The following is a 17453-nucleotide window of genomic DNA, read 5'->3' as shown; positions in this document are numbered from 1 at the left end:
CTCTGTGCTGCGCATTTTACGGAAGGCAGCTTCCAGAATCTCCACGAATTCAATGCCGGATTAAACAAGAAACTGTTTCTAAAACATGAAGCAGTTCCAACTTTAAACCCAGAGGCAGCCGTTGTTGGGCCACAACCTGTAAGTAACTTAATAATTTTAACTTTGCATGTATAATTTCAGACGTAGTTTTAGTTTTATCAGGGATGTAAACAAATGCCAGCGCTCGCGTTATAGCCACTTAATTATGCTATTTCGTGTGTCTATGACAAACGCGTACAAACATTTTGAACCTGCAATTTGTAATTATGTACTAATTTTGTAAATGTATTTTCCATGTATTCTTTATGAAGTAATTTTTCGATTTGATGAAGTACGTAAACCAATGCCAAAGCTGTTTGTTTATGTAGCCAGTTAGTTTGATGCTATTTTGTGTGCAAGACACACGTGTATAAAGTAAAAAAAAAATACAATTTAATCGCAACAGCAAACTTCAGCTGCGGTGTTACTCCGTCATTTATTCTGTTATATTCAATGTTTAATCAGGAGAAACCCGTATCTCAAAAGCTAACAAGTTTCAGCAGTGGCATTTTCAAGTAACAGCGTATCGAAATTATTATATAATAATTGTAGAATAGAATAATAATAATAAAAAAAATGTACCATTCAGAAACGTTTTGTAATTAGCCGTGTTTGGGGAGGTTCTGCTTGACTCTCTTTATTGCCGCTTTCTGGGTCTGACTCTGGCTCAAACTGTACGGCAGTATAGAAACCATTATTTACATTTGACCGGAGCACATGCAACTTTCGCCCGTAAAGGTGATGGGCGTGAAGTTCCCGGACAACGTGCACTGCCAGTTTAGCCAATCACAACACACCGGCCCAACTAACCAATCTGAGCCCATGCCTGTTTCTGAGGGAGTGGTTTCATAGAATCAGGAAGTCAACCGGTCGTTCAAATGACAGAGGAGAAATCAGCTTACAATAAAGGTGAAATTTATGAAAAATAAGGCTTAAAAAAAAAAAAAAAAAACGAAGACGTTATATTGCACCCCATAAATACAATCATGCAAAGAAAAAAAGCAGTAAACCACCCCTTTAAAGCTACAATATGTAATCCTTTTTCGCCGCTAGGGATCGCTAACCTCTTACAATAACAAAGGTGTAGGTTTATGATGCAGTGACGAGCTGAATGATGGGACTTGCTTCATGTTTTTTAACATTACAGTGGTATGAAGCTGGTCACGATTGCTAATAATAGACAGATATCACACGCGAGTCCCGCGGATATAAAAGAAAAAGGATATTTAATTCTACCGAACTACCCGCAAGTACTGAATTACTACTCACACAGGTCAGTTTATTTGACGGATTAAACTTGAGGTAACGCAGCGCTGTTTCACTTGGTCTAACGTTACACTATCATACTAAACAGCATGTATTGAATGTTAAAATGTTATTCTATGTGTTCGTTTGCTATATGAAACTAGCAGCTTACTAGTAAGCTAGATCAACATTAGAATAACACACAGATCATATTCTAACATTTTGTCATGTTGAACTATATAACATTGATTAGTTTTATGTACATTTGCTCACCTGTCTAATAAAGTATGTTCAAGAGCGGTGTCACTGTCAAGTCGTGACTCGTGAAGCTCTGTCAAGTCCAAGTTTGTCACAGACGCTCTCGGCATCTCGAAAACACCACGCTGATATTGAGCCTCATTTTAGTTCTCCTTTTTTGTCCCAAAGTCTGCTTGCCATGGTCCATAATGTTTGAACGAAATAAGAACAGCGTGCCGCTAAACGTTATGCACTACGAAGTCCACGTCTGTCGCCATGGTTACGTCATGCTATGGCAGTACAAGCGGAAACCGAGGGTTGCGTGGATATTGCGTCATTGACAGGCGGCATTTTTTTCCGGGACGGCCATTATTTAAAATTTGAATTTTTGGCATATTGTAAGTACACAACTGCAGGAAATATATCAAATATATCACTGTGCAAGTGATTTTGGGATATTTTATTACAAAATTCGTACATATTGTACCTTTAATATCAAGACATGCTTGTGTCATTCTTAGTCGTATTCCTGGTGAAGGGAAACAACACTTCAAAAGGAAAGACAAAAGAAAAAGAGTCACAATTTGACTATAAATGTCATGGGGAAAAGAGCAGGTGCTCTCGTGCTTTTGAGTCGTACTAATTATGGTGAATCCCATTTCAATTCGGCATGAAGCAGAAGTTGCGATAGCCTTTTTTTCTCCTGTTGTGACGTATATCCGAGTGTAGCGGCTTCTGGAACAAGAACGAATGTAGGGCGGGGCTTGATTGTGTCCGTGGGGAATTGATCGGCTGATTGGACGATTGTGGTCTGCTATTGGTGGATCTCATGTGAGTGACAGGTTATTGTCATCAGAGAAGAGATGGGGAGGGGAAGTTATTCTGATTCAAGATTACGAGACATGAATAAAAAAATTAAAAGATGTGCATGGATAAATCATTTATAATAATTAATTACTGCAATATTCCATTAAAAAAAAAACAGAATTGTCCATTTTGATTTCATGGGGACTGTACAATTTCAAAGTGCTGTTTTTTCTTCCAAACATGGATAATGGGATCAATTTAAACTAAACACTACACACTAAAGAAAGCTTTAAAATGTAAAAAAGCATAATAAGACCCCTTTAAGTTTGTTCTACTGTGTACATTTTCCGATAGTCGATGAGGCTAAAAGATGACTGGTATTTCTGGATCAATAATTCATTATTTCACCCTTTACTTTTTACCTTCTCTCCATCACAGCATTATCACGGTGTGTGTGTGTGTGTGTGTGTGTGCATCATCCACCCACACACTTTGTTTACTCCATGATCCATTCAAAAAGCATTTAATGCATCTCAGTTCTTCCTTTGAATTCAAACTTTGCCCAAACAAAGCCTGGGCCTCGTGTCACACCCTTCAACACCTCATCTGTCCTGGTTTTACATGGCATCTGTTAGACACTCCCGCACGGATTTTGCAGGCACACGCTTGAATTCAATATCCTATCTCACATGTCTGCTTAACGTTATTTCAGGAGCCAGTAACCTCCTTCAGTTGGCAGTGTTGTATCAATGAATTGCTGCTGCGTAAAGAGGGACAGAAAGTGGGTGAAGTCGAGTAGGTTCTGCGTGTGGCTCTACTGTAGTGGATAAACCTGATAAACCGAAGCGCTTTATTCAATCTAAATAGTGGGCCCCTCTGAGCCCCCGTGTTCGTACAACACACTACCCCTCCATCAATCACTGATAATGGGCCCCGGCCATCTCTCTCTGAAGTTTGCGTTATTGCATTGGATTCTAACGAGCCATCGCTGCTAATCAGCCCACTGGATGAAGGAGGCGGATGGATTTGTTTCTGTGTGATCATTTCAATGAAACATAGTCCTGCATGCCTACATGACTCTAGGGGCCCGAAGCTGCAATTACACATATAATCACAATTGAATTTCAGTGGAGGCTCCATTATCCATCCTGCCAGCTAAACTGGAATTAAGTGTAGATGAAGTGAAAGTCTTTAGCTTTCTACTGCGGATAGTGCTGTGCTATCAGCTTCAGCTCATAATATATCAAGGAATGCACAGACGGGCGACACAAAATACATCTGGTGGATCTTATGACCCGTTCACACCAAGAACGATTACAACAAGGATAACTATGTTAGCATCTACGCCAACGGATGATCGCGTTCTGTTTCTTTTAAGCCTGCACTGCAGTTATGTTGTCTGCAGCTTTAATATGATGTGAGATAAAATGTCATATCGCTGTTAAAAATCCCATATATGGCTAAATTAAGTTGTGTAGTCCCGTATATAAATAATTTGAAAATTAATTATTTACCGAAAAAAGGTGATTTCAACCTTTCACAGGGAGTTTGATTGACTGACCAATCATAATCCGCCATTTTGTCCAACAAAGCAGTCAGGAGAGTTAGTAGATTCAAGTCGGTGGATTTGAACTTGAAAAATGGTGTGTCCTGACGTCTTTCCACGTTTGAGACAGCATTCCTTCTGATGTTCATTCGATGCTATAAATGAACTTGTCAGTGTCCTATTTGCTCTGCAATGTATTTCTCACTGTGTGAGAACATGATGTGTGGCGTGAGAGCGAACTTCAAGCATGGCTTGTCGGACAAAGCAACATTAACTAAAGGGGACGGGTCTTCGCGAACGGTCAATTGAGCTTGGAGAAGGGTACAATACACCTGATTCGTGGAGCACTAGAGTGTGGAAGAAAAACATACTCTAATATTAACAGTCATACTGAGCTCGTTTGGTCAAATGGTTGTGTTGTCAAACAGTGGTCAAACAATCATATTATCCAGCTGATTTGGTCTAAACATGGCAAACTGTGCAATTTGCTTCTCATAATGACTATGATTACCCTCCCCTCTCCTTTTACTTCAAAGTTGAAACTCATAGAAGGTAATGCTATGAGGGACTCAATTTTGCATGACTCCTCTCATCAGCGAGTGAAACAGCAATAAAGGCAAATTGCTCCTGGGAGACATGAGCGCTTTAGAATAAATTACGTGCGGGAACAGAGGTGTAATTAATTTACAGGCTGTATTGATAGTCCCCCTTCACTGCTCACTATATGTCTTCATCTCAGCTAACGTCTTCATTATTTGGAGGGCAGGAGAGAAGCGAGTCAACAGACTAAATGAATTGCCATAAGACTATGTACACAAACTGTTTCCACAGCGTAAGGATTTCTCTCAGGCTTTTAATTAGCATGCTGAAAAATTATTTAATAAGTGTGTGGTGTGCTTAAGACTTAAAGATGTGCAGGCAGGGAGAAGTGTACATTTGCAGAGAGAGACGTTATAGTGTAAAGGGCTTCTTAATTATATATTAAATGGGCTGTTTATAACTTATAACTAATGTTGCAACGTTCTCTTTTTTTTATTTCAGCTAAAACTGATGAAGTACTGAAAGCAAAGGAAAATATTAAAGAAGAAAAGACAACAAAGGAGGAAGGTGAGCCTAACTTTAAAAATGTTAACCTCAAACTACCGTATTTTCCGGACTATAAGTCGCTCCGGAGTATAAGTCGCATCAGTCAAAAAATGCGCCATGAAGAGGAAAAAAACATATACAAGTCGCACTGGACTATAAGTCGCATTTATTTAGAAATGTATTTCACAAAATCCAAGACCAAGAACAGACATTTAATCTGGAAAGGCAAGTTATTCAACTGCACAATAGCACACAGAACAACAGGCTGAATAGGTGTCCGGTGTGTTAGCGTAACACATTAACATTTATTCAGCTACACAACAGCATAAAGAACATATACCTGGGAGGCTGAATAGGCTAAACTAACATTAGCCAGCGAGTCCAACAAGTTACCGGTAAACAAAGACCAAGCTCCCGCGATCATCACTGAATCCATTGAGTTCTTCACCGGTGTCGCTTCTGAACAACTCTGCCAACTAGACGGTTTTCTCTTGGTTCATCTCAGTCAGTAGGAATTCATTTTGATATGTAAGTCGCACCTGACTACAAGTTGCAGGACCAGCAAAACTATGAAAAAAAAGTGTGACTTATAGTCCGGAAAATACGGTAATAGAGGAAAAGTATTCAGGGAAATTGTACAGGTAAGAGATGATGTGTTGCCAAGACAAGCATTTAAATCAATACAATGCATTCATATGGATACTTTTTTTTTCATTATGTAAAGGTGCGGTCATATTTACCATTGTTTACGGGTGAAATCCACTCATTTCAATAGGAATCTATTAAGGCTGTAACGATTAATCGCAAACTGTTGGATTGACTATTTCACCAAGCCACATATTTCCTATAGCTAGTTTCCTGTCTCTTGCGTCACTCCATGCTCTCTTTCTTCCCACATAATAAAATAATGTCAACCAAAATCATTGTCAAACATTTAAATCTAATTGTAATTATTGGATTGTGTTTGATATCTCCCCCCCCCGACACACACACACACACACACACACTTAGCATTTGCATCATACTCTTCTTGTGTGAATAATTTGGGAAACAATTCTCTCTGTAACTTTCACATCACTTTTAGTGTGAAAATGCCTTCTGCTTATGACTGTCATATTCCTAACATTTGACGTATGCTGCTCAGTAAAATAACAAGGACAGTTTTGCATGATATCAACGTCATTCACTTGTTGATCTTAGCAATATCAACTATACTGGAAGGTGTATTGTTATGGTTTCTGACATGGTCTCACTCTCAGTTCATTAGAAATAGAAAATAATGGTTTTAAAGAAAAGCATTTCAGCGCATCTCCCGACTCTCTCACTCCAGTTAATTCTGCATTGATCCCTCTTTCCATTACTGGATCCAGATTCCAGCGCTGGTAAATTGCACATGCGTGGCTCCAGGCTACAGTGTGTGGCTCGCAGTCGAGTGATTTTCTTAAGCAGAGTTCATGCTGTAATCTCACCCTTTGGAATCAATTGACTTCTCCCCCCTCCCAAAACACTTTCATTCCTCTCTTAAACTCTTCCTGTTTTATGAAGTAACGCATTCTTCCTGCCTAGCGCTGGAAGGCTCTTAACACCACCTCCAACCCCGCGTTTGTAATGTACAAAAATAGTCACAAGTATAGGTCTTTTGATCGTGTCTTTTGCTGCCGACACTCAATCTCTGTCCGCGTGATCTGGAAGTGACATCGTGAGAGCAGGGCAGGTTTGGTCTGGCTTTAATCTCCATTCTTGAGGATGAACAGGGTCTGCGCACACGTCCCTCAGGGGCTCGCAAACTTCAGCTCCACAGCTACAATCCAGCTGAACTGTGGAAATATCAAGAGGAAAACACAGCAGATTATCAAAACACACTCATTCTCATGCTAATCGAGGGGATTTCACACAACATACTTCCTACTTTTTAAAATCAAATCATAAAAGTAGAGCTGCACTGATACTAAATTTCTTCGCTGATGCCGATTATTCTGAATGATATCGGCCGATACCGATAGTTGGATTTTTCTTAAGGAAAAAAAATCTCTCCGAAATAATGCTGCAAACTATCCAGGGAACCCTCTCACCTGGTCTAATATTATATATTACATCTCATTTTTTATATAATATTATACTACTAGAGGTTAATAAAATGAACAACAGAGCTGCTATATTCAACTGCTATTTATTTCCAGAAATAATATTCACACTCAAATAAAAGCTGAAAGTTTTGTGTAGGCCTACAGCTCAGTTGTGCGTGAGGTAGTTTTCATAAACACTTCTTCATGGCAAATGTATTCAAACATACTATATATAATTAACAGTATATAATCTAACTTTTATAGCTAACTAACGAATTGTGAACTTTCCTGAGATAAACGTTTGGTGATATTGTTCACACACTGTTTTCCACGGTTGAAACACTGATTGAGTGATAACATGAGACTTGATACGGATTTCGGTGAGTTGTTCTGTATCTTTCAACATACCTTCTGATTTTCATGCGTGTTTTTCTAGATATCATTTGTATTAAATACAGTGGAAGAAAAGGCTCAGAGCGGCCGGCGCTACGATCTGTCACGTCACATTGAAGAGCGTCAAAACGCCATTTATTGTTTGAATTTCATGATAAAATGTACAGAATTTGAAAGCTGAGACTTTGTTTATTATCAGAAGTAACCGAGCACAAGGCTCTTTGTGATTAATGGATGTGAGGCGCTACAAATAATGTTGGATGTAAAACGTAGATCTGGCAACCCTGGCTTGAACTACAGGTGATTCATAGGGTCAAATAAAGCCTGCATTAACGTCGCTATTTATTAACTGTTAATGCGTTATTGTTGCATGCCCTGATCATTGGCTATTTTCAAACAGTCGAAATCGAAAATAATACCTTATTGGCCGATACATCGGTGCATCTCTACATAAAAGGTTTTTAGATGGAAACTCTTACAAATCTATGGCATCGCTGGTTCAATTAAGATCCTTTAACATCCATGCAACCTTTTCATTACACAAAAGGTTCTTCATAGTGGAAACAGGTTCTTTAGATTATTAAAATTTTCTTCAGACTAAGAAAAAAATATATATTTTAAGAAATGTTAACAAAAAGGTTCTTTGGGGAACCCAAAATAGTTATTCTATGACATTGTGTAATTGACGTAAGCTTTCTTATATATATATATATATATATATATATATATATATATATATATATATATATATATATATATATATATATATATATATATATATATATATAATTTTTTTTTTTTTTTTTTTTTTTTTTCATATTCAAATCAGTGTTGAATCCCTTGCAGTCCATCACTGCTGGGCACTCCAGTCTATAACTGTTTTCTCTGACACAGACCTGCATTCTGTCCGTATCCATGCAGATCATATATTTTAATGAGCCGTATAACAGCGTTTAACCCGTATCATTAGAGCAGCTTGCTCTTTCACCATGGCAAAGGGAGAGACTTTCCTTAATTATGCTGTGTCGTGCGGGTCATCTTTGCTGGTGTGTACCTCTGTGTGTGTGTGTGTGACTGTATTGGAGAATGATACTACCATTAAACATTTAGATGAAATTGAACACCCCTACACACACACACAGAGAGAGCGAGACTGCCCCCTGTATCCATTCATTTCTAATCTCACTATAACAAGCTGTGTTGTCATTCACAAGAGGTGTCTGTCATAGTGCTGAACAAGCGTGTGTGTGTGTGTGTGTGTGTGTGTGTGTGTGTGTGTGTGTGTGTGTGTGTGTGTGTGAAAATCAGACGGTCAATATGACGGAGGATAAGAGGTGCATTTTATCATATATGTATATGCTGAATATTTCTTAATCCTCCGGTGTAAACTTAATTAGAGGCTTGATTTAATATGGCATATCTGGTTATTGGTGTATAAATATGAAAAAAATAGCTTACCGGTAATTATCCCTTTTTTAAGTCGAAGTATAATATAATTGTTTGTTACTTAGTGGTAATATATTATTATTGCATTAATGCTGAAATATTGTGCACACACACATATTTACATAAAATGACAGGTTTTAAAAGACGGCACAAAAAGACGGAATTACATTTAAAAAAATGTAAATTCCATTTACATTAAATTCCATTAATGTATGGAATTTAAAAGTGTATTTCTGTAATACTTTCAGTAAGGCTTATTTAAAATATTTCTGAATAACTCCCTCAGAGAATAAAATATCATCAGAGCAACATTTCATAGCACTTCAAATGTTGCTCTTGAGTTAAAACCCAAATGATAACTTACAGCACAGTTACAGTGCAAACCCATCAAATGGCTTGTCCACGATACCGGGGGGCAAATAGAGAGTAAGGTGATCTCTTTATAAATCAAATGATTTGACCTGTGAGCTTAACAATAGTAACTCCTGCAAGACTGTTGTTAAATATTTAGCGCTCTGCTGTCATGAATACGAATGCGGTGTAAATGAGGGTCTACAAGCAGTTGACCCGGGGACTAGAGCCTGCCGGGTGGGGGCGCACACTGGCCTAAATCATTTAATTGTCCCGACTCCAACTGCTCTTTAATGGGTGAGCTTTGAAATACACCACCTGCTAAACAAGACACTCCTCGGTATCATAGAGCTTTTCTACATGACTTCTGAGAAGGACTTGTCTTTGCTTGTATGCTTGACACCACATGGTATTTATATGATGATACGCCATCTTGAACAGTCACTTTATTCTGTGCTCCATAAGTTATGCTGTAATATACTTCAGTGCCTTTCAAAAGTTTGGAAATGTCCTAGGTTTCAAAGTGGGGTTTTGGACAATATCGGCATAAATCCTTATCATTTCCTGATCAATTCAGTAAAGTAAACTTGAAATAATCAAGAATTATTTTCTTTTTGATTACGCAATATTGACAATATATCCATATTCGCAGCCCTTCTCAGCTGTGATGACTGATCACCGGATTAACCTTGGCCCAGTTTTCTTTTTACCACAGTACGCAACACCAATTAGAGCACAGTTTAGATTGTTTATTAATAGGTATTTCCCTCTTTTTTTTTCTTTTTTTTTTTTTCACCCTTAAAAAAAGGCTGGTCTTAGCTTTTTTTTTAACCTGGTCTTAGCTGGTTAAGTTTCTCAGCCTGATCAACTTGGTGTTTAGATAGTTTATCCCAGCAAGACCAGCTGAAAAGTGTCTGGAAATTGTTGATACTTGTATAGTTGCATGAATGTACAAGATCAGGATTGTGGTCTTATACTGATTTGTCTGTTTAGTGAATCTGGCCCATAGTGTCTAACACTAAAGGCGTTTTCAAACACTTGGAGCCCTCGACCCTATAGGGCATGTCCAAACATTGCTTACAGTGTAGGATATTTCATGTTAAATGCTAAAGACATTGAACATTTACTAGTTAAACCAGTCATTAGTTATTGAATGTTTATTGTGTCTAAAATCTACATGCTAAAACACCGTAAACACAGCTTGCTTTTTGAAGCAATACTGTGTAACTAGACCCAGCTGAAGGTTAAAACACTGCATTTTTTTATTTTATTTTCATCTCACTAGTGAAATTCATCATTGTGAGCATTATGTAGCTGTAATATTTGAAGTAAAATATGTTTGCATATCTTTCTCTCATTCAAAGCAACCATTTCCCATACTCCAGTGATTAGTTATGCCTGGCTTATAAGCAGTGAATCAGTATTGTGGACCCAAGGGAAATAAAATTGGCAGAAAATCAGAGTGAGAAGATTTAATTATCACGCAGAGACCTTTACCGTTGACTGGCCCACTGAACCCAAAAAAGCCTGATCCGCCTGGACACCAGCCCCCTTCTCATCATTTGTTTCCCATGCTATGCCAAGCAATTACGGTTTTATTGATTTTTTATCACTGCAAATTTAAACTTTTTTTTTCCTTTGAAAAGCCATGGTCGTTGAGTTGAACATAAAGAAAAAAAAATGGTGCTTTGTGAAATCCTCTCCTTCATTCACCTGTGTTGACAATATCTAGACATATTATTGAGCAGTGTCTACAGCTGGACCATTTCTCCAAACACATATGCCTTTCCTGTGCATGACTAAATGAACAGATGATTGACATCCATTCCTCCCCTCTGTAATTGGTGTTGTGCTAGCCAAGAACTGCATCGGACATTTAATTTTTTTTTTTTTCATATTCTATAATATGCACATTTCGTTTTTGACACTTCTCTAAACCCGACGTTATTAACAACACTACTGACCAATCCTTACGTACATTAGCAACCTCGTTCTCAAATGAACATGCATAGCATCATTGAGAACACCTAAATTAATGTTAATGTTAATGAAGTTAGTTAATGAAGTAATATTGCCATATCCTTGTGGACCGCGTGGCCGTCGTATAGCACAACAGCATTTCGACGACACGAGTTTAAGTGCCAACTTGTGGTCCTTTCCCAATCCCAATGTCTCTCCTCTACTGTCACCTCAGATAAAGACAACAAATACAAATAAACAAATAGCATATGAATCTGATAATAATCTGGAACAATTCTGTTCAATGTTAAATTACATTATTGCTTCAATAACACCCAACCCATGTAAGAATAATACTTTTCTTGTATCATGTGTTGACTGTGAAGCTGTTGAGCTACTGAGTAAGAGACGTAACCAAGAGAAGTGGAGCTAAACAAAGGATCAATCTGCTTCTTTCTAGAGTTGCATTACACTCTACGGTGAAATCCTCTGAGCTCATAGAGGTTTCGTAGCTCTATTAACAGCTGTGTGTGTGCTTGTGTCGTACATGCTCTCTCGGGAGGCTGGTTTTTAGGGTGTCAGGACAGGGTGGCCCGACCAAACCCCCGCACGAAACTCTTGGATTGTCATATGCTGATATGTGAGAAGGTGTGTGTGAGTGTGTAATGTGAGCAAGTGTGTATGTGTTTATGTTGTGGGAACGAGAGGAAATCCTCAGGGTGGAGTGTTGAGCGTTGCATGTGTGTGGTTGGGTCATTTGCACCTCATCAAGCCGGGACTGGTGGTCTGACACACACCAGGAGCAGAGCCTGAAGGGTCAGTCTGTGGTCGCTCGGGCCACCAGTTGTCAGAGGAATCAGCGTGACCAGTCCTCCAGGCAATCTGTGATGTGCTCGTATAGCTGTGCAGCGTGTGTGTTGTTGCTGTGTGGCAGTAGCAGTAGACAGAGTACTTTACCTCGTCTGTTTACAAATGTAAACACTATGGATCTACATTTTCATAGTGACAGTTTAGTCATAAGGATGAGTAATATAGTGTTAGTCTGGGAAATATTCATTTGTGTGATTAATACTTGCTGTTTAAAGAGGTAAAATAATTAACGCTATTAATGCAGCTTCTTTTTTTTCACTTCGTGAAGTAGCTGTGCTAATCCCCCCCCCCCCCCCCACACACACACACACACACGCACACACGCACATCCTTTAGCTAGCGCTACAGTATTTAATCATGCTATCTGTGATCCACTCACCAGACTGGGGATGAGCTGACAGAGAACTGGATAGTGGATAGAAGCCGAAACCTCTCGATCGCCCCCTGGTGTCTGGCTGCAGTATAGGTCATAAACTTGCCCTCTCCATGTAATCGAATGGGGCGCGAGCCATACTAAAAAAAGTCCAATTACACTTTTTTCCTGAGGATGTTTTTTTGTAATTTGATGTAGTTCTTATCACACTGACGTATGTTCAAGTCTTCGTTTTTACCAGTTAGTTTGGTTTCAGTTATTTGATGACATCAGGGTGTAACGTCATGATTGACAGCTGTGTTTGGCGCGGGACCACCTCAGGATCACAACTGCGCAGACTCGGGCTCGGGACCGGTGTGGGGACAAGTGGGTCCTCCCTAAAATCGTGTCTCCGTTAGGACCCCCAAGCGAACCCATTGGCTCAAATTACTTTTGATTACAGTTCCTACAAAAACATGTTATGATAAAAGCTGTTTTAACTATGGTATTATTACCATTAATGTCTGTGTTAGTTAGCGTGTGTACTAGCATAGCGTACAGGTACAGATTAGCCTGATAGCTTCGTTTATACACGCAGTTGCACTTAACCTATATATATTCACAATCATCTTTAGTGTAAGTGTTCAATGTCAAAATAGTTCAGTTATAAAAAGAACAATGTAATGTTTAATTATTCACTTAATAGGCTATTATTATTATCAACTAATTAAAAGTTAAATCAAGTGAAAGAAATTATGTACAATTTGTTTTACTCTGCACTATATAGTAAGCTATACATATTTTAAATGATTATTGTTTTCATGTAGTTAGTATTATCATGAACTGATAGTTGATGGAGATCTGATTTCACGGAAGGACCTGATTTGTCACGACACCGGCAACGACCATTATATAAAAGGCATAGCTAAAAATTGTACTTGAATATTGATATTTTGTTTATTTTGCTTAAACTTGCTGTTTAGGCCTGTCTTTCACTTATGCTGAACAATCAATTTAATAGAGGCATCAGTATCAGACACTTGCCTTCATTCATAGTAAGGAGTAAACATTATTTAAAATACTTTCTCTGAGGTTTTCACATTCATTTGGAGATTGTTGACACATTAAACTGGAGAATGTGATTACAAGTTTTAATGATAGGTGTGATAAATTACAGAAACCTGTGTGATTGATTTGTTACTTTCTAATCGATCGAATGCCTAAGTATTAACAGAAGAATCGACAGCTGCTGTATGTTTGTTTTATTCAACTCTCAGAAACCATGAAATCAGACTTGTGTGATGTCCTCTTAATAAAGCAGAGTGCAAGGTTGTAAAATCCTCGTGGGTTATTTGCCCAGAACAGAGGTCACCGGGGCACTGTTGTTAATTAGCCAAATGAGCCCGCCTTCATTGTGGCCGTGACCTTCTCTGCAGTCGGTTACATGAGTTACACTACAGCTCCGTGAAGTAATGCTGATCATAAATATCTGGGATCTGATTTGTTTGTCTCGCTGATAAGAGTAAATGAGAGTTACAGCCTCGGCGTAAAGCTTCAGGTCTCGTGAATGGAGAGGCTCTTAGTCTGCAAATCTTGCTGTTTTATGTCTGATTACATCATTTGTGTTTTAAAGGCCGACTCCAATTACGTAATTAGCCAGTTGTGTGTTTCCTTCATTATAGAGATGTTTGTGACAGAGCTGCTGACCAGCAAAACCTCCCAGTGCTGCAGTTTATGTGCCTTCCTGGTTCCTTTCTCTTTCACCGTGTTGCTCGTGTTAAAGTGACATTTGTTTGGCTGTATATCTCTCTCTCTCTCACACACACACACCACACACACACACACCACACACACCACACACACACCACACACAAAGTAAACAGCCTTCGCTTTCTCCTATGGATCTTATGTGTTATGGATCAGTTTTGACATTATAAGATGATAACGGGAACAACATAGATGATGTTTTCCATTGTGCATTTGTATTTGCTTTGACATGAACTGTTATACCAAAGTATGATTTTGTTATGAATCATGGATACATCTTCTTTAGCAGTATAAAGTGTCTGTTTTAATGTATGCCGTTTCATTGCCATAAGACAAGAACATTCATCTGTGTATGTTTTCATTATGATCGAGCTAGAGTCTCCTCATCTCTGTCCAACATGACAGTGCATATTCCCATATTTCATATGGACTGGTTGATGCCTTGCTTGTGTTGCATCCATCGCACATCCCCACTGTCTTTCGGAGCATGTGCTGAGGCCAATTGTAGACCAATCATTTGGTACGATTTCAGTCAGTCTGACGTATTTAGACTAACCCATTAAAGAAAAGAAAATTGAAGAAAAGAAAAAAATCTGTGCAATTGAAGTCACTGAATGGTCACCGGAAGAAAAGAAAAAAGTCATGCAGGATTGGATCAACATGTGGCTGAGTAAATAATGACAGCTTTTCTTTTTCATTTTGGGGGGAATTATCCCATAAAGCAGTTAAGAGGTAAAGAGAAACAGTGCTGAACAAGTGTTGTGTTTATTAACACCGTTTATTAAAATCAAGCCACTTTAAAATCTTTAAAATTTAAAATAATTCAATTTGAATTATGTTTTCAAAAATAACAACAATACATTAAAGGGTTAGTTCACCCAAAAATGAAAATAATGTCATTAATGACTCACCCTCATGTCGTTCTAAGCCCGTAAGACCTCCGTTCATCTTCGGAACACAGTTTAAGATATTTTAGATTTAGTCCGAGAGCTTTCTGTCCCTCCATTGAAGCTGTATATACAGTATACTGGTCATGTCCATAAAGGTAATAAAAAGATCATCAAAGTAGTCCATGTGACATCAGTGGGTTAGTTAGAAGTTTTTGAAGCATCGAAAATACTTTTTGGTCCAAAAATAACACAAAATACGACTTTATTCCGCATTGTATTCTCTCCCGGTTCTGTTGTCAATCCTTCACAGTTACGCTGATGGCGTAAGATGCTGATGACGTGTTATCTGGTGCGCCCGAGCTTCGTTTACAGTCTGAGGGAGACGCACGCTGTAAAAGTGTCTCATCCACGACATGCACATTTACGCACCATTAAAAAAATGATATCCACGCAAACAATGTAGAATAGCTTGAATATAGCGTGCGTCTCCCTCAGACTGTAAACGAAGCTCGGGCGCACCAGATAACACGTCATCAGCGTCTTCCGTCAGCAGCGTCACTGCGGAGTCCTGAACAACAGACCCGGGAGAGAATACAATGCTGAATAAAGTCTTATTTTGTGTTATTTTTGGACCAAAAAGTATTTTCGATGCTTCAAAAACTTCTAACTAACCCACTGATGTCACATGGACTACTTTGATGATCTTTTTATTACCTTTATGGACATGACCAGTATACTGTATATACAGCTTCAATGGAGGGACAGAAAGCTCTCGGACTAAATCTAAAATATCTTAAACTGTGTTCCGAAGATGAACGGAGGTCTTACGGGCTTAGAACGACATGAGGGTGAGTCATTAATGACATTATTTTCATTTTTGGGTGAACTAACCCTTTAAATTGCATATTTATTAGTATTTATGTGTTACCGTTAACTGTTCATCTATTATTATGCACTGCATTATGGTTCTGCTATTAGTATTACTAAGTGTCAGCTTCTGTTGAGAACATTGTTAAAGTCCCCCTGTGGAGAAAATCCAGCTTTTAATGTTGTTCATATGTCTATGTGGTGTTTTTAATATGAATTTACACATGGTTTGTCTTAAAGCATAAGTCGACAGCATTGCTGAGTATTTTCTGCTTAAAACTGCAGTGAACCAAAGACTGTCACGTTACGCTAAATAGAACCCAAGCGCAGACAGTAACTTTCACAAAAGACGGTTTATTTACAAACGGAAACAAAGACCCACGATGGGGCAAACAAACAATAACTAGACAATAAAACGGAGCTGGAACATTCACAGACAGACCACAATACTCACAGAACCGAATGTTAAGAAGATGAACCAGCACTGAGGAACAAACACCGGGAGCTTACATAGAACACATAATTACAAAGGTACAGGTGACACTGATGGACATCAATACTAACGAGGGAACAAGGAACGTGGTAAGGACACATGATCACAATCACAGGTGACACTAATACAACATTAACTAACATGGAAAACGAGGTAAAACACAAGACAATGCAAACACATAGTCAAAACAACCAGCCATGTGTTTGCACATAAAACAAGAGACAAATACATGACAAAGACAGTCTCAAAAACACGGTGTGAAATCACTGGCTAATTACTAAAAAAGTAATTTTGTTGATCAAAGATGAGTTTTAAGGGATAAAATGATTGACTACAGGGGGACTTTAACACTTTCTATGACACATTAACCTTAAACACTGTTGAATGCGAGTGAAACCCCAGCTCACACTCACAGATCATCAAGTCAGGGTTTGTATGTGATTGAATGTTGATATGTGAGTGGGTGAGTTGTTTCACCAGTTTCACCCATTCAAGCAGATTTGTGGATCACTTCAAGCATGAGAGGTCTGCGTTATCACAGTCAATGAAGCAAACGTGATATGCAGCAAATATCAAATCAACAGAATAATGAGCCAATCATCTGATATTTCATCTGTGTTATGCCATACATGCCACATTTAGAGTTTGTGAAAATGCTTTAAACACTATTTGAACACATTGATCTTTTTTTTTTTTTTAACTGTCGATATTTTACTGCTTCCTCATGCACTCCTGTAACATGGTGTTGTACGGCAGCGGAGAACAGATAATCCACAGATGTAACAGAACAGTAGTGCAGTTTTACAAGGAATTGCTCAATTATTTGATGAGTAATGGAGATTTAATGATTTAACTTTAAATTAGGCAAACCGCAAATATATCTCGAATTAAAGTTGTAATTGGTGCTGGAAGCATCAGCCGTCAGTGATATTGATAAAACCTCCACAAACCAATAATGCTTCACATGCTGTAATGACTTCTCCCATGCATTTAATTCAAA

General features: G+C 38.4%; 1 protein-coding gene across 3 annotated transcripts in view; it reads left to right on the top strand.

Moving 5' to 3' along the window:
* The window catches only part of rsrc1 (arginine/serine-rich coiled-coil 1), a 143367-nt gene that overhangs the window by 110449 nt on the left and 15465 nt on the right, over positions 1-17453 (top strand). For all 3 annotated transcript variants that reach the window (XR_013797399.1, XR_013797400.1, XM_079610940.1), the window contains exon 7: positions 4955-5020. Coding sequence is in view for 1 of the 3 variants with exons in the window: in XM_079610940.1 (XP_079467066.1) it covers positions 4955-5020 (66 nt within the window). In the remaining 2 variants the exon portion in view is untranslated. The remainder of the gene's footprint in view (positions 1-4954; positions 5021-17453) is intronic.

The sequence above is a fragment of the Phoxinus phoxinus genome (genome assembly GCF_949152265.1).
Source record: "Phoxinus phoxinus genome assembly, chromosome: 4".
Lineage (NCBI taxonomy): Eukaryota > Metazoa > Chordata > Actinopteri > Cypriniformes > Leuciscidae > Phoxinus > Phoxinus phoxinus.
The sequence above is the reverse complement of the archived record's forward strand: the minus strand, read 5'-3'. Positions and strand labels throughout refer to the sequence as shown.